We start from the raw sequence: 17,970 nt of genomic DNA, 5'->3' as shown, positions 1-17,970 counted from the left end.
TACTAGATCACATTTCAGTGATTAAACAACTTTCTGGAGTAAAAGTTAGTTGCATATGAAAATAATTATGTAAATGTGTTTTGCATCATAAATTAGTAACACTCATTTCCCAGTGAGTAAAATAAAAAGTCAAGTCATCATGGACTGCATGAAAGTATTTCATTTGTATTATTAATTCTCTCTTTGCCTCTGTGTTAGATAAACATGATTACAGACATTTTAAACATTTTAAAAAACACCCTCATACTTATGAAACCCACTTAGATTTTTGGAGATAAAAGAAATAATTATCTTGCTACAGCTTTTTAATCATTTTTTCCAAACATTACAATAATTAAAGGATCAAATTCTTCCATGTGAAGAATTAAGGCAAAAACAATTTTGGGGGAAAATTCTAGAGACATACAAAAATAAATACATGTATTCTGCAGCATAAACTAATGAACAACATTGCATGCCGAGTGAATAAAAAAGCAAACTGTCAAAGTTAATGTCAGCACGTATGCACAACCCCTTGGCACAGCTACAAAAACCTTTTTATCAAGGTTCCCATTTAACAAAGGCAACTTCACAACACGTTAGAAATCCAGTACAAACATCTTCAACTCTTCACTGAAGGGATACAGCAATAATCATTTATGACAAAAAAGGAAAAACATCTTAGCATCAAGGCAAACAAATATTTTAAAATACCTGGAAGAGTATAAACATTCAAATCAGACTACCGTTTTCTTCATAATCTGTTTTTATAAAGTGCCACCGAATTCTTCATCAGGAAATACAACAATACTTTGTAAAATCCATCTACTGTATATAACGCCGCAATCTTTGACTGCATAGCAGTACGAGTTTTCCTTATATTGCCCATATCATAAGCCGTCTCGCGTGGTTCAGAGGGAAATGTCAGATTCCGGAGTGTCAGTTTCCGACAGGAACTTTGTGCTCGTTCCAACTTCTTCAGGGATACTTGGAGCTGAGTCACCGTTAATGTTGGCTCTGTGGAACATCAGGCCTGTGAAAAACACAAGAGGCGCAGGAATCACTTTTTTATGCTAAACTCCATTATTAGGGCCACAACAGTATTAGTTGCGTCAAGATTCAGTGACTGCACCAGCAACAACGTCTAAAGGTTTAGGTGACTCAGATTGAATTTGTTCTGTGCGTGGGCACAGAGTCAGATACTAATGTGTGTGTGTCTGTGTGAGACTTACGCTCTGTCTCCTCAGCCCCTCTGTTGCTGTGAGCTTCTGTATCGGAGCATGTCCGCGTTCGCCTCTGGGAGGACTTCTGCAACGCCATGCTCTCTTTTGGCAAGCTCGACCTCGAAGGAAAACAACACCTGTATTTATAGGCACTCAGAAAATAACAGCATATGCTGTCTGAACCAAAAACAAGAAGTCTGTGTTGTGTAAACATTTTGTACCTTTCATAATTGTAGGTGCCAGGATGGCTGATTGAGCGCTTCATCTATACAATAAGCAAAAAAAGACAGTGAGAAAAATTTAAGGTGAAGTACCAAAATTAAAATTGAAAATATAAAAATAAAAACATTCAAAATATTGATAAATAAAATAATAAAATTAAATAATACTAAAATAACATATCATACATTTTACTAGTAAGTGAACAAAGAATATGTCCAAGTCATATTTCTCAACAAAATCATAAAATAACTAACAATACATTATACAGTACATAAAGAAAAAATGGCAGGATATTTTCCTCCAGTTCTCATTACAATAATGTGAACAATATTTGAGAAGAATTTGGGGTGAAAATGTACTTATTATATACGTAATTATTTGATTTAATAATTTAATTGTCATGAAAATAATGCACAATGTAAAGAGTCAAAAACAAGCTACATATCCTTTATGTTAAATATAAGTTTTTTTTCTCCATTGATTTTGGGGTCAAACATGACTTGGGCTTGTCTGTAAAATTCACCCAAATATCTTGCCATAAAAAATGCTATACAAACTAAGAAAAATAGGAACTACTAATAGAATTAGAAAATTGCATGTGATTTATGCTTGTGTCTTTACCCGAGACATCTGGACGGGAGAGGGGGACACAGGGGACATTATGGTATCAGACGGACTGGATTGCAACATATCAGTCTTAAACTTGGAATTAGCAATTTTCATACATTCTTCCAGTGTTTTGATGAAGGTTTCACAGGTGGCACTCAGTAATGAGGACGCCTCGTTCCTCGTCTGGGAAAAACAGCAGAAAATATTCAGTTTAAAAGAGTTTCTATGATGATAACCTTTTTATATCACACCCACCCAACTGCAATAATTGCAATGATTACTGTGGTTTGAATGAAAAACAGCTAACCTCAGTGCTGGCCACCGTCGACTCTCCTTCCTGTTCCACTGACTCCTGAATAGTGTGCACTTGCTGCATTAGTAAGTCACAGTACAGGCGCAGCTCTGACATCTTAGTTTTAAGGGATTCTGTGGTTTCTGTTAACTCTGCAAAAACCCATTAGGAGAGGAAATGCAACTGTTAATGGGCCTTGATATTTCTTGGCAGTCAAGATTACTGATGCACAACCAGGAAACATGAATACAGCATATCATTCAATTCTAAAAAATGCAATTATGATACAATATTAACTATAATATATTTAAGGGGATAGTTCACCCAAAAATAAAAATTCTGTCCTCACCCTCACCCTCATGTCGTTCCATACCCATAAGACCTTTGTTCAAATTAAGATATTTTTGATGAGAGCTTTTTCAGAGAGCTTTCTGACCCTACATAGACAGCAACACAATTGACACGTTCAAGGCCCAGAAAGGTAGTAAGGACATCATTAAAATAGTCAGTGGTTCAATCTTACTTTTATGAAGATACTTTTTGTGCACAAAGAAAACAAAAATAACGTCTTTATTCAAGAATTTCTTCTCCTCAGGACAGAATTCAACGTGCATTCATGACAGTACCACAACACATACGTGTGCATTCCTTTATGTTCCTCTAGTTCTATGTCAGAACGCTGGCTCTTGCGTCAGCAGCACCACACGCATACGTCATTGTACTCTTATCGAAAGCATGTCAAAGACTGACACGGAAGAGAAGAATTGTTGAATTAAGTCTTTATTTTTGTTTTCTTTGCACACAAAATTCCTGTAGCTTCATAACTTTACGGTTGAACCACTGATGTCACATGGACTATTTTAACGTTGTCCTTACTACCTTTCTGGGCCTTGAACGTGTCAGTTGCATTGCTGCCTATGGATGGTCAGAAAGCTCTCGGATTTCATTAAAAAAAAAGTATTTGTGTTTCCGAAGATGAACGAAGGTCTTACGGGTTTGAAATGACATGAGGGTGAATAATTAATGACAGAAGTTTCATTTTTGGGTGAACTAACCCTTTAAATCTAATTTTTTTTTTTTTTTTTTACATTTGATTAAATTCTGATTTTTTTTCTTAATATAGAAAATATCAAGATAAATAATTCTTAAGACATTATTATATATAGATATCATTTTTCCATTTTAATAATAATAAATAAATAAAAATGTGTATTATTTTGTTAGAAATGACTATTGTTAACAATATTACTAATAATTATTATTGTTATTACTTAAACTTTGTTCTATTTATTACTATAATTCAAATAATAAAATACAATAATTGTTGTTATTATTATTATTAAGGATAAATGAAATAAGTTAAAAAAAAAATACAACTAATAATTATAACTAATATGAACATTTGTGGAGATAAAAAAAAAATATGAAAATATCAGTATTTTTAAAGTGTAACCAAATATTTTACTGTGTGTTGAATCTTGTGCTATGACAAGAAGGCAAAAGAGCATAATAAAAAAACCAAGGATATGAACAGTGAACAAACTGTTTGGAGAAGCCCACCCCTCTCTTTTTTGGTTCTAGTGTCAATGAGTCCAGCTTTGGAGCTTCCCAGAGCCACCAGCCACTTCTGCCTCTGCGCTGCATTTACTGCCTTCACGTAAAAATGCTGCTCTCCTGGTATGATCAGCTCCAGACGAGTGTTGTCAGTTGGGTGAACTGGAGCAAACACACAGAAGTCAAAAATTGCAAAATAACCAGTTTAATTTGTCATAGGGATGGAAGGAAGATTTTGCAGATGAGATATACAATCTCAATTTGTATTGTAAGTTGCTATGGATAAAAGCGTCAGCTAAATGTAAATGTAGAATCTCACCTTTAATTTCACATACTGACATCTTAATACTGCCTTTGCTACCTTTGCACACATCATCTTGTGAATCATAGTATGAAATAATGCCATTGTCCAGCACAAACCACCTTGGCTGCCATCCTGCCATAAAACAAAGTATTATCAGATGACAAAATGCATCCAAAATGCAACTTCTACACTTCTGAACCTGAAGTATGTAACATCACATCACACGTCGGGAAGTTTGACATAAGCTATATTACTCTCACTCAACATGGACGTTTCGAAAGCATAGAGTATTTTAGAAAAGATGCAATGCAAAAAGCAATACAACACAAAACAAAGTTGCATACATCAGCAGTTCTCTGTCAAATGCAGACATCATGAGACAGATCTTGTGCTACTTGCAGGGCTGTCTGTCTGACTGACTGCAGCTCAAGTGTCTAGATGTCCGTAATGTCCATTCACTCTTACCTGTCATATAGTTTGTCCATTTGTAAAGCACACCTTCCATTATTCTCCAAGCAGAAACCCCAGTGAAAAACACTTTAAAGCAGCTTTAACAGAGCTTGCACCAGGCAGCTGCTTGTTTGCCCCTTTTACAGGCTAATAAGCATGCTAGCATGCTCCAAGCTAACTCAAAGATCCCCAGCTACTCATAATTATGTCAAAAGACGGGCGGATCGTAAGGACAAGGAATAATTAACATTCGCTTTCACGGTCATTTCTGTGGAGACGGCGCGCCGCTCATGCTGGGAGATTCTGCTAAAGGAAGACGGCGCAAGATTAGGGATGAAATCACTGTTTACAGACTGAACCGGAAGAGGCGTTTATTTAGAGATTCTTCGCTGTCTAGCCACTCCACTCTAACGGTAATTACAGAAGTCAAATGTTTTGCAAATGATGGTGTTGTGTAAAATAAGAGTTACTTTATCTCGAATGACTAAGTATTATTATTATTATCATTATTACCGCAGACCGGTTTTACTATCCTTGTGGGGACATTTGGACAAACTCGGACACACACACATAAAAAGGCCATTTAAGACATACGAGCTATTATATAACTACTGTTTATCATAGGTATACAGACAATATTTAATATATTTACTATAAGAATAAACTTGAACTGGATATCGTCTAAAGTTTGTCGAATTCAAGTAACCAGTTAAAGAAGCTGACGAGTAACACGTGACAGCTCAACGCGGAAGAACATGTAAAGCGGACATTCTGTCATATTCGAAACTTCTTGGTCACACTTCCTAGAGCCCAGCGTAAATAAACTGATTAGTCGGGGGAGATGGCCGGAGAAACAGAAGATGAGATCCCTGGTAAAATATTACGTGCTTCATTAGTGATCAAAAGTGTAAACTGTTTTGTTATTTTCAGATGCGACACGTGTGTTTATTTAACTCTATTGGCAGTTTATGATTAGCGTATAGGCTATACAACGGTGCTAAGTTACATTATAGTGGAAGAGAATGATGTGCTATGTAAACATGCCTTAACTGCTTTTATGCCCTGCTAATACTATATTTATCAGGGTTTATAAGTGTAAATGACTGCTTGTGTTTTGTATTTTATTCATTCATTGACGCCTGTGGCTACCTGTCGCCAAGGCAACCACGCCATGTGGTCACACCTCTCTCTCTCTCTCTCTCTCTCTCTCTCTCTCTCTCTGTTTCTATGAAGTAAAGAATTCATTTTAAACATATGAATGTGTATATAAACAAATAACCAGAAACTTCAACTAAAATCATTACATATCATTACAACGCAATATGGCGTGATACTGTATGCTTTTATGATAAAAAAACAGCTTGTTTTTGATAACAGCAGTCATCTGAATAATCTCTCAAAGATAAACAACCAACATGGCGACATTAAATCTATCTGCATTGTTCTGTTTTTGTTTTAGAATCCGGAGCCGTCTTCACTTTTGGAAAGAGTAAATTCGCAGATAATGCCCCCAGTAAATTCTGGTTCAAAAATGATGTACCTTTGAGAATTGCCTGTGGAGATGAGCACACAGCACTGGTGACAGGTATGATTTATGATTTTAGTGGTGGATATTGGGGAGTACAGTCTTATTCCATCATTTTGTGCATTCATTCTGTTGCTACTGTGTTTAGAAAATGGGAAGCTGTTTATGTTTGGCAGCAATAACTGGGGACAGCTGGGCCTCGGAACAAAAACTACTGTGAAGAAACCCACTTGTGTGAAAGGTAGGACAGACTGTCAGTCAAAGAGAGAGCAGTACTGAGTGTTTTCTGCCATCCACAGCTGATTAATCACTTACACAGACACATTTCCCATGCTGTCACTCACATTTAGCTGTTTGGGTATGATATTTGTCAAATAATAATGATGAGTGATTTTGAATTATTCAGCAATAATATATTGTTTGACACACAAAAGTATATGTTGCTAAGAAAATTAGTTTTTTTCAAGACAAAGCCATATATTGATTTAATCCCAATCTGGAGTGGTCCATAATCTGCCTTAATCTGGAAAGCAGAGAGAAGTACAATTTTTCAGTATTTTAGCAAAGTTAATTGTTAAAACTAAATACATAAACAAATATATATATATATATATATATATTTAGCAAGAATAAACATTTTTCTGATGTGCTCTTACTGTATTTGTTTTCTTAAAGCCCTAAAATCAGAGCGGGTGAATCTTGCAGCCTGTGGAAGAACTCACACACTTGTTTATACATGTAAGTTTTATGCAAACGTGACAGAATAGTTGCTTTATGCTTTTGAGTCTAGTACTTCAGTGCCTTTTATTAAAAAGGTGTAATGTGTTTTTTCTTTCGTCTTAATTATTTACATATTTTCTCATTTATTTACTTATTCCATTAGTCGAGCCAGAAGTTGACATGGCAAACCAAGGCGAACCACTGAAATAAACAGAGCAGTGTTTTGAAAGAGCCACAGGGCAACATAGGGGAACTCTCTAGGAATTAACAAGAGGGTTTTAAGAAAATGTGTTTTAATATGGAAAAAATAAAATCACACACATTACCTTTAAAAAGAAAAAAATAGTATGCTTATAATTTTTTTTTTTATTGTTTTAAATCTATATTACCATTTTAAAGTCTGGATGTTTTTATTTGAAAATTAATGTTGTGATATATTATTATAATATAAAATAACTGTTTTCTTTTTTAATATATTTTGATATGTAATTTATTCTTGTGATGGCATGTTGAATTTTCAGCAGCCATTACTTCATTGTCACATGATCCTTCCGAAATCATTCTAATATATTGATTTGGTCCTAAAGAAATAATTGATATTATTATAAGTGTTGAAAACATTTATGTCTTACATTTTTTGTTTGTGGAAACAGTGATACATTTTTTACAGAAATATTTGATGAATAGAAAGTTTAAAACAACATCATTTTGCAATAGAAATAATTTTTTAAAACATTATAAAAATTTGTCACTTTTGATCAATTTAATTCATCCTTGCTGAATAAAATTATTAATTTCTATCCTTCAAAAAATTCTTCTGACACCAAATTGTTCTTTTTTAAAGTGCTAAATACTTGCACATTTATTGATTTATCCTTACCTAAAATAGTTGTTTTCTTTACTGAGCAGCCCGTGGTAACCTGTATGCCTCTGGAGGGAATAATGAAGGACAGCTCGGTCTCGGTGACTGTGATGACAGAACTTCCTTCCACCTGGTGGACTTCTTCAGCAAACATGGACCAGTCAAAATGCTCGCTGCTGGTTCCAATACATCTGCTGCCCTGACGCGTAAGAGTTCTGCTCCATGTGCCTTACAGCAACAGAGCCTATTGCCAAAAACATGTGGGGGTAACATGACATGCATAAGATGCAGCAGCAAATATTAATAGTAATGTAACAATATCTCCTTGTCATCTCAGAGGAGGGCAGGCTCTATATGTGGGGCGATAACTCAGAGGGCCAGATTGGATTGGGGAAGGAGAGTAATGCACTGACTCCTCGGGAGGTTTCTGTGGGGAAACGAGTGTCTTGGGTGTCCTGTGGATATTATCATTCTGCCTTTGTTACTGGTACGTATACCACTGCTACCTCATTATACTTAACATTCATAACTTGTATTTAACCGTGAATATTTTATTATATATAAATAAATGGCATCTTTTTACTAAGTATCAATGTATCAATGATACCATTGCTGTTGATGATGTCTAATGGCATTTTTTCCCTCAATTTCAGCTATTAATTTTAGCCGTTTAACATTACAGTATAATTTAAAGCCTATTTTTATTTGTAATAGGCTTTGAAAAATATATTGCGGTAAATATTTTTAACATATTAAACTGAAGAATAATATGTTATCTCTTATTTTAGTGAATTATAATATACAATACTAGTTACAATAATAATATTAAATAAAATAGCATTAATTTATAATAAAGCATAATATTATTAAAAAGTGTATTCAATTATTATATTTAATACAAATTTAAAGACGTAATATTGAATTATTCTTTTATGAGTAATATTTGAAATACTTCTTAAGTGTAGCTGGGTGATTTAAGAACTGTATTTAACTGTGTTCCATTGTAATACCTGCATAATATTTAAAATCTCCACTTTTTGGACTATTCATTGACCTTCTCATGATTTTTACAGCTCAGTATGGCAGCATTGAATTCATAAAATGTTCATTATTTGACCTTCTATGAAGGCTGGCTTGTTGTTAGACGATGCTTGTTTCATTTGTTGCAGTGGATGGGACCTTGTTCACATTTGGAGAAAAGGACAGTGGGAAGCTGGGCTTGTCCACAGAGAAGCTGGCCAATCATAAAGTGCCTCAACAGGTGACCGGCATCTCTGATAAAGTGGTACAGGTATCCTGTGGAGGAGGGCACACAGTGGCGCTTACTGGTAGGAGAACATATTTTGCTTTGTTGTGTTGTCTTTCTTTTTTGTGAAGACTGAATGTTATGCACGTCTGGTAACGCAGAGCACGAGGTGTATTCGTTTGGCCTGGGTCAGTTTGGACAGCTCGGTCACGGCACTTTCATATTTGAGTCACGTTTACCCAGAGCGATTGAATATTTCAGGAGGGGCAGAGTTAAACGTGTGGAGTGTGGAGAGAACCATACAGCACTGATTACTGGTAAAACATGCACAGAAAACCACCTGATAACATTCTTTATGTACTGTAATACATGTGATATGATATAATTTCCTCTAAAACATACGGCAGTTCTGTTTGTTTATATAAATCTGACATGCTGGTTGCAGACAGCGGACTTTTGTACACCTTTGGTGATGGTCGACATGGAAAGCTGGGGCTTGGAGAAGAGAACTTCACCAACCAGTTCAAACCAACCCTGTGTCCAAGATTCCTAGACTATTATGTACATTCTGTACGTATCAGTGCCTATCTATCTTTTATAATACAATATACATTTGATTTCTATCAGATATATACATTTTCTGCTTTAAAATCTCATGAAATGGTTTGACAAGTGCCATTTTCATAACTTTCTGTTCTTCCAAAAAAATACTGCATTTCCAGTACAACTATTTTTAACGCTGATAATAATAAGAAATGTTATGTGAGCATCAAATCAGCATATTTTTAATGTTCTTTGAAGGATCATGTGACACTGAAGACTGGAGTAATAATGCTGAAAATTCAGCTTTGCCATCACAGGAATAAATTACATTTTAATATATTTTAAAATATGAAATTGTTATTTCAATTTGTTATAATATTTCACAATATTACATTTACATTTAGTCATTTAGCAGACGCTTTTATCCAAAGCAACGTACAAATGAGGACAATAGAAGCAATCAAAACCAATAAAAGAGCAACAACATGCAAGTGCTATGACAAGTCTGGGTTAGCCTAACGCAGTACACGTAGCAAGGTTGTTGTTGTTGTTGTTGTTTAAAGAAAACGAGTAGATAGAATATAGAAAAAAGAAACCTAGTGCTTTTGTTTGTTTGTTTTTATCAGAAGAAGTAGATAGAATAGAAAAAAGAAAGCTAGTGTTAGTTTTTCAAGAAAAGCTAGTAGTTCGAGAATAAATATGCAATTGATAGAGGGTCAAGTGTGTGTGATTTTTTTTGTTTTTAATAAAAAGAAGACAGATAGATAAAATAGAATTAGAATAGAGAGTGCTAGAGTTAGAGGCTCAAATAAATATATAATATAGTGTTTTAGCCATTTCTTGAAGATGACTAAGGATTTATTACAGTTTGTACTGTATTTTTGATCAAATAAATGCAGCCATGGTGAGCATAAGAGACCTCTTTCAAAAACATTTTAAAAATCTTACTGTCCCCAAACCTTTGAACGGTAATGTAAATGTGTTTTGTTGTGACGTACAGATCAATATAAGCCACAAAACTCCTATTTTGATTTCATGGCATCTGTAAACAGTGTGTGTTTTTCAGGTTACTTGTGGTGGGTGTCACATGCTTGTGTTGGCAAAGCCCAGGCCTGAAGGGTCAGAGGAATTGATCCTGGAGGAGGATGACGTCACAGAAGACTACTTTGAGAAATCCTATACTGAATTACTGGGGGACACGCAAAGTCAGACCACTCTACACAGGAGTCTCTTGGCTCGGGTCAGACGCAGAGAACGGGTGGGTAGATCCTGATGGATCAAAATTAGTGCAACTGATTATAAACTGGACTAGTGGCAGTGTATTTTAAGATGAATAATAATTGTGAAAAATAATAATGTTTAATATAGTATATTACCTAAAGAATTACATAAATGAGATAAATATGGAATCTAAGATGAGTTGCTTTTCCTCTGCAGGAGCGTTCACCAGATCAGTTTGGACAGATCTTTCGAACACTTCCAGCCCTGGGTGGAAATCAGCTGAGTGCATCTTTATCTGTTCCCAGCCAGATCCAATCTTATAGCAAACAACCGGGAAAGATCCCTCACAACAGTCTCAAAAGTAACAAAAAACTGTATTAAAAGGGCATATTTGTGGTTTCATTTATTATGAATGTGCAAATTTGTTAATTTGCACTATTGTTTAAAAGTTTGGGGTTGGTATGATTTTTTTTTTTTTATTTAGCACTCATCTGGACACATTACATTTCTAAAGTCACAGTAAAAACTATTATTCTGTTGCAAAATATTTGTATTTCAAATAAATGCTGTTCTTCTGAACTTTTGAACTATTTAAAGAATCCAAAAAAATGTATCACAGTTTTCACAAAAAACATTAAGCAGCACAGCTGTTTTAACATTGATGATAATAAGAAATGTTTCTTGAGCACCAAATCAGCATATTAAAGCCTGGAGTAATGGCTTCTGAAAATTGAGGAATATATTGCATTTTAAAAATGCTTTTCAGAATAAACAATCTTTGTGAGTATTAGAGACTGCTTACAAAAACATTTTTAAAAATCCTACTGACCCTAAATTTTTGAATGGTAATGTACATTATTGGGTCTTGTTCAGGTTTTATTTCTTCTCTTTCAACAAGCTCCCGGAAAGAGAGAAAAGTCTCTCGATGACAGAAGCAGTGTGGAGGATAGCGAGAGTGTAAAAGACCTTGGAGAAACCACTGACTTATTAAACCTGGTAGGATAAACATACTATTACTTATTAAAGAAGCATGCATGCTTATAGAATATATATAGAAAAATAAGTAGCATTAGTCCTTTTAGATTTGATTTATTGTCATTTTTAATGAGAAATTGCTGCCAGTTTTAAACATAAGGGAAAAAAGTGTGGCACGGTAACCGTGTTTAAAACCATTCGGACAGGTCACAGGAAAACACGATACTAAATGCAAATAGAACTAACTGTATAATCATGTATGAAATCATGAGAGAAAAATGAATAGACTTTCAAACGTAAAAAAAAAAAAAGACACAGACAACATTAAATACAGGCTTAATTTAATAGTTTGGGGCCATTTTATGTAAAAATCTGAGTTATGTAGAAAAACCTGTTGAGAACCATTGATATAAAAGACATAAAGCTTCCAAGTCTAATGCGAACATTTCTTTGATTTCAGACTCATGTAATGAAGATGGACCCTAGCCATAACACTCTAACATTGTCTCCTATGGAGAAGGTAAGAGCTCACCTGGCTGTTTGAGAAATTTGTTATTTAGATGGTCAAACAGGTTGAGGAGCAAAAAAATAAATAAAAATGTATTCTTTAAAGGGCTGCACTCTTTTAGACCTCTGTTTATGTTTTCTCTCTTTTCGTTTCATTGACTTATTCTTCTCATTTACTTTGCAGCTTTAAAGCGCATTCTGCTCTCGTTCAGCCTGCTCTGCATGTTCATTAATTTCTCTTAACACTTTCCCTCTTTTTATCCTCTGCTTCCTGGGATAGAAGAATGTTAAGCTTGTGAAAGAGCACGGTAAGGAGAAGGGGAAGCAAAGAGGTGACCCCGTCCTTTATAGAAAGAGGGCAGATATTTTAGCTTGCAAAGCTCTTCCGACTGAGTTACTTAAAAGTTCAAGTGGTATCTCAGTAGTCGGAGGCAGTCTTGGGTCAGGGACCCCCCACAAGAGCCCTAAAAGACATGGTCAGGATAAGGAAAATGTACTTATAGCTTTGGAGGACAGAAGGCCTGCACATCACCAAGCTGCAGGAAGTAACACAAGAATGGGGACAGACATAAGCAGAACTGAATCCAAATCTTTTCAGCCCAAACACAAACAGCTGATGAAGTCAAGGGATAGAGTTACAGGAAAAGTTGCTGGAAATAAAGTACAGATACTTGAGGAACATTCAAAGGTAGAGGCTAACAGTGAGAAGGTTGCTCACAAGTCGAAAGAAAGTACAAAAACAAATCAAGAAGGTAAAACAAAACCCAAAGGTCGTCCATTGGAAGTCAGTAGTTGGTCTCAAAAGGTTATGGGGGAAGTAAAAGAAGTAAAAACGAAACCCATAATAGTTGTTGAACAATATCTTGAACAAAGCACACATAAAGACCAAGACCCAACAGGTAAGAAGATCTCAAAAGAGATTTTACCAAAAGCTCAGAAGATGAAAGGTGAAATGAACACTGCTAAGACAGAAACCAAAGGTGTTGTCCCACAGTGCAAAAAGTTAGATTCAAAAAGCAAAAAGAGCTCTCCACTACTTCACAATAATCCTCTTGCCAAGAAGAAATTTCTACAAAGACTAAAAAATCACAAACGGAACAAAGCCAATTGCTAGTAGAGGACAAAAAAAAAGGGGTCTACCATTACCTCAGAAGCTGCCTTTAAGAAACCGTGAAGAAGAAAGTGGAGAAGATGAGGGTGAAAGAAAAACAATTGAAGAGGAAGAAGAGGAGAGTGGAGAAGAATCAGAGAGAAAGACAGAGAGCAGAAGTGACAGATCAGAGGAAGAGTCAGATGAAGATGACGAGGATGAGGAGTCAGAGGAGAAAGATAGTGAGAATGAGGAAGTGGAAGGTGACAGTGAGGCAGAGGAGGATGAAGACGGTGAAAAGACTAGCGAAGAAGAGGAGGAAGATTCAGAAAAGCAGGAGAGTGAGACTGAAGATGATGAAGATGATGAAGGGGAGGGTGAAAGCGAAGCAGAGGAGGGGGAAAGTGAGGAGGATGAGGAAGATAAAGAGGAAAGTGAGGAGAATGAGGAGAGAGAGGGAGGTCAAGAGGATGAGGAGGGTGAAAGTGACAAAGATGAAGCAATGAGTGAGAATGACGAAGAAGTGGAAGAAGAAGATAATGAAAATGAATAGGAAGAAGAACAGGAGAGTAAAGAGGAAGAAGAAAGTGATGATGAGGAGGAAGAACATGAAGAAGAGGAAGCGGTAGAGGAAGAGGAAGCAGAGGAGGAAGAGTGAAGAAAGAGAGGAGACAGAAGAAGCAGAGGATGAGGAGGGAGAAGAGGAGAACAAACAAGAAGCAAGAGAAAAGTGATGAAGAGGAAGAGGAAAAAGAGAAGGCAAAGAGAAAACGTGACAAAGCGGCTGAATCCACCAAACCAAAGTCAAGTGTGAAAACATCAAAACAGCAGTCAAAAACCAAACGGGGCAGAGCGCAAAACGATCAGTCAGATGATGAGTCTAAGCAGTTTTGGGATGATGTTCTACTTCAATACCTCAATCTAAAATAATTCAGCAACCTCAGCCCTTATCTTTAGTTTATGAGCTTGCTGTTTCATATTTGCCTTTTGTGTTCTTTCTTGCTTTTTGCTTTTGTCATGTTTTTTTCCCCGCCATTATTATTCTTGCAATTTCGCCCATGGCAATCTTACTAGATGTATTGCGTCACATTTTTCATTTAATTTTATTTATTTTACAAACTGTTTTTTAAGTAATTATATGCCCAGGCAGTAGTGAAGACCTCATGATGTGCCTTAGGATTTATCTAATGGACAGCCATGTTCTTTTACTAACAAATGTGCTTGATTTGTCAGTAACCTTGAAACCCCCCTATCAATGACTTTACATTCTTAAAAATACAAAATTATGAACCAATCTTCTGCCTTTATGTCAGATACCTAACCATATTAAAATGGCAGCTCATAATCTTTATGACTGGAAGAAAATAATTGGAAAAATTGAGCTCAAGGATTAGTCATTAGATAGGTAGCATTTTGTAAAAATGTTGCACTTGTGCTTGTTCTGTGAACTTTTTTGTTACATATAATAACCAATAAAATTTTTATTTTACTTCAACTATTTGCTATATATATATACACATATACACACACACACACATACATACATACATACATACATACATACATACATAGACACTCACTGGCCAATTTATTAGGTACACCTTGCTAGTACGGGGTTGGACCCCCTTTTGCCTTCAGAACTGCCTTAATTCTTTGTGGCATAGATTCAACAAGGTGTTGGAAACATTCCTCAGAGATTTTGGTCCATATTGACATGATAACATCACGCAGTTGCTGCAGATTTGTCGGCTGCACATCCATGATGAGAATCTCCCGTTCCACCACATCCCAAAGGTGCTCTATTGGATTGAGATCTGGTGACTGTGGATGCTTTCTGTCTTCTCTGACCAGTCTGCCCATTCTCCTCTGACCTCTGACATCAACAAGGCATTTTCGTCCACACAACTGCCGCTCACTGGATATTTTCTCTTTTTCAGACCATTCTCTGTAAACCCTAGAGATGGTTGTGCCTGAAAATCCCAGTAGATCAGCAGTTTTTGAAATACTCCAAACTAGCCCGTCTGGCTCCAACAACCATTCCACGTTCAAAGTCACTTAAATCCCCTTTCTTCTCCATTCTGATGCTCGGTTTGAACTTCAGCAAGTCGTCTTCACCACATCTAGATGCACTGAGTTGCTGCCTTGTGATTGGCTGATTAGCAATTTGTGTTACCAAGCAATTGAACAGGTGTGCCTAATAAAGTGGCAGGTGTATATATATATATATATATATATATATATATATATATATATATATATATATATATATATATATATATATTATTATTATTATTTTTTACATTTTTTTATATTTTATTATCTTTTATTTTTAAAAAAGCACAGATTATCCAGGGACTTTATAAAAACAAAAGTCTGTATGGATTAAATGAAGAAAAATACATATTACATGACTGTTTATTGGAAGCTATCATGCAGTACCTGAGAATTTCAGAATATAACATATTTACAAAGCAAAGTTTTATTTGAATTGTAAATATGCAAATATAGAAAGCCATTTGAGATATCGCCAACTTGCAAAGCCGTTGCAATCAGGCAGAGTACTGAAAATCCTTCATCGGACAGGTGAGGCTGCCCTCTTTATATACTATCTCTGTAGAGGTGCTCCTCCTAAATAGATCCCTAGTTCATGTGCCTACTCGCATTACTTGTGTATGTGTTTATACATGTAGTTTGTTAGCTAGTTTTATTTTGACAAAAACCAATCAACTCACATGAACCCTCTCCTGCCATTCTAGTGCCTTTAACCCTCTTTTCATGTTTCACAGTCATCTGTTTAGTCAATGATCGTGTCGTATTTCATTTTTTGCATGGCCACCATCCATTTCTCCAGCTCCGGACTGATGAGATGAATGAAAAGGTTGAGGGAGAAGATGAGGAGGAAGAATTTTTAGATGAAGAAGAGGAGGATGACGAAGAAGATGAGGAAGAGAATGCAGTGGAAGAAGAAGAGGGTGAAAAGTGCGACGAGAAGGAAGATATTCTAGATGAGAAGAGAAAGGAGACAGAGGAACAGAAGCAAAGCATTACAGAGCCAGACATAGAGGTGCCCTGAAACCCTTCATTCATACCATTTAGACTAATTATGCATGAACATAATGATTTAGCGTCACATCAGTAACCAACTGCAGTATTGCTTTGATTCGTTTGTGTGATGTTTTTTCTTACTCCTACAGACAACGCAGATAATAAAAGATGCATCCGACCCCGATGGACCAAAAAAAGGTGTTTTTTTACTTTTCAGCATCCTTTTTCATTTTCACTTTCACTATTCTTGTACAGTCCCCAAGAAAACCAAAATGAGTTTTGTGGTTTTTAGTCTGTCTGTTAGTTTTGAGGTCATCTACTGTATATAGGAAAGCTTATTTTCACCACAGAATAAAAATACAAAAAGGGTAACTGCAACTTTTTCCCCCACAATTCTGAGTTGACATCTCACAATTGTAACTTTTGTTTCTGCATTTTTAGACACCTTTCTGAGAAAATAGTTATATGTAAACTCAGAATTCTAAGACAAAAAGTGAGAATTGCTAGTTTATAATTCACAATTGCAAGAAAAAAATCTGAAGTTTTATATTGTATTCTATATATCTTCTAAGAGTATAATTGCAATGCAAATTGCTTATATAAGCAGCTTTTTCTGTATTTCTCTTTTTTGTTGTTGAAATTTTGAAGATTCTGATCCTGCTATTCTTATAAAAGATGAAACACAGTCAGAGAGGAATGGTGTTACAGAAGACAAGCCAAAGACTATTTTTGGCTCCAGGAACAGGGTATTTAACCACTCATTTTAATTCTTATAATATACCCATAATCATGCGTAACATGTCCATTGCTTGACCTCTTTCCTACCTGAATTTTTCAGCTTTCTCTTTTCAAGAGAGCTTCCACCAAAGGCAATCAGGCAGAGATCACCACATCAGGCAAGCCAGCAACTCACGGTCCCCCTCAAATCCCAGAGACTCGAGAGCCAGAGAGATCTAGCAGTGAAGCACAGACCACAGCATCCAGTCGACCACATTCAGCCACTTGCAATCTGCTTTGACACCTGGTTTGAAACCATCTTCGAAAAAGGGGATCAGAATTAGTAGAATCAGCAGTTCAACAAAGCGTCATCCTGTTGATGTTGGTGGTGTTAATTGTACTGTGCCTTATGCTGCAAAGCAGACCTCAGAAAATAAGTAGCTTGAGAGATTGGGAGATTGATTTAAGTATAGCTGTGAGCCATAATGGTTTTGTTTTGGTACTACATTGTATAATGTTTTTCCCTTTATATGTTTGCAGTGTCTGATTTGTATAACTTTTTATACAAGTCATTACTTGGGAGTAAATTTACCAATATGTGCAGTATATCTAGAAATACAATTATGTATGTGTGCATATGTTTTTATACCTATTTATTTAAATTTGTTGAAAGCACCTGTGCACTTTATATATTATACAAATCTTGTATTATTCAAGGTAACGTGATACTTTTTTGTCAATGGCATTTTTGTAAAAATCATCTCACAACGTTTGTATTCGACTTGATACAAGTAAACAACTCAGAATTGTCATTGTCTTTACTTTTTTTAAAGATAGATAGATAGATAGATAGATAGATAGATAGATAGATAGATAGATAGATAGA

General features: G+C 35.6%; 2 protein-coding genes across 3 annotated transcripts; one reads left to right on the top strand and one right to left on the bottom strand.

Moving 5' to 3' along the window:
- Positions 1 to 142: 142 nt before the first annotated feature.
- Positions 143 to 4,999, bottom strand: LOC306854673 (pleckstrin homology domain-containing family A member 3-like). The gene is made up of 8 exons (XM_079392875.1): positions 4,649 to 4,999; positions 4,199 to 4,315; positions 3,886 to 4,041; positions 2,341 to 2,477; positions 2,046 to 2,216; positions 1,424 to 1,467; positions 1,212 to 1,321; positions 143 to 1,012 (listed from the first exon to the last, which is right to left on the bottom strand). The coding sequence occupies exons 1-8, from the start codon at positions 4,686 to 4,688 to the stop codon at positions 891 to 893; spliced, it is 897 nt and encodes a 298-aa protein (XP_079249001.1). The 5' UTR covers positions 4,689 to 4,999; the 3' UTR covers positions 143 to 890.
- Positions 5,000 to 5,367: 368 nt separating this feature from the next.
- LOC306855304 (X-linked retinitis pigmentosa GTPase regulator-like) lies at positions 5,368 to 17,895 on the top strand. 2 transcript variants are annotated; one of them, XM_079393883.1, is made up of 17 exons: positions 5,368 to 5,505; positions 6,093 to 6,218; positions 6,307 to 6,399; positions 6,834 to 6,896; positions 7,788 to 7,946; positions 8,078 to 8,227; positions 8,910 to 9,068; positions 9,148 to 9,303; positions 9,432 to 9,556; positions 10,596 to 10,787; positions 10,967 to 11,111; positions 11,649 to 11,746; positions 12,186 to 12,245; positions 16,174 to 16,386; positions 16,517 to 16,565; positions 17,043 to 17,113; positions 17,206 to 17,895. In XM_079393883.1, exons 1-17 carry the CDS (start codon positions 5,475 to 5,477, stop codon positions 17,383 to 17,385), a joined length of 2,070 nt encoding a protein of 689 aa, XP_079250009.1. In that variant the 5' UTR covers positions 5,368 to 5,474; the 3' UTR covers positions 17,386 to 17,895. The 2 variants fall into 2 exon arrangements, with proteins under 2 accessions (XP_079250009.1, XP_079250008.1); XM_079393882.1 differs by having other exon boundaries at positions 17,016 to 17,113.
- Positions 17,896 to 17,970: the final 75 nt, after the last annotated feature.

Source organism: Barbus barbus, assembly GCF_936440315.1.
Source record: "Barbus barbus genome assembly, chromosome: 35".
NCBI classification, from domain to species: domain Eukaryota; kingdom Metazoa; phylum Chordata; class Actinopteri; order Cypriniformes; family Cyprinidae; genus Barbus; species Barbus barbus.
The sequence above is the reverse complement of the archived record's forward strand: the minus strand, read 5'-3'. Positions and strand labels throughout refer to the sequence as shown.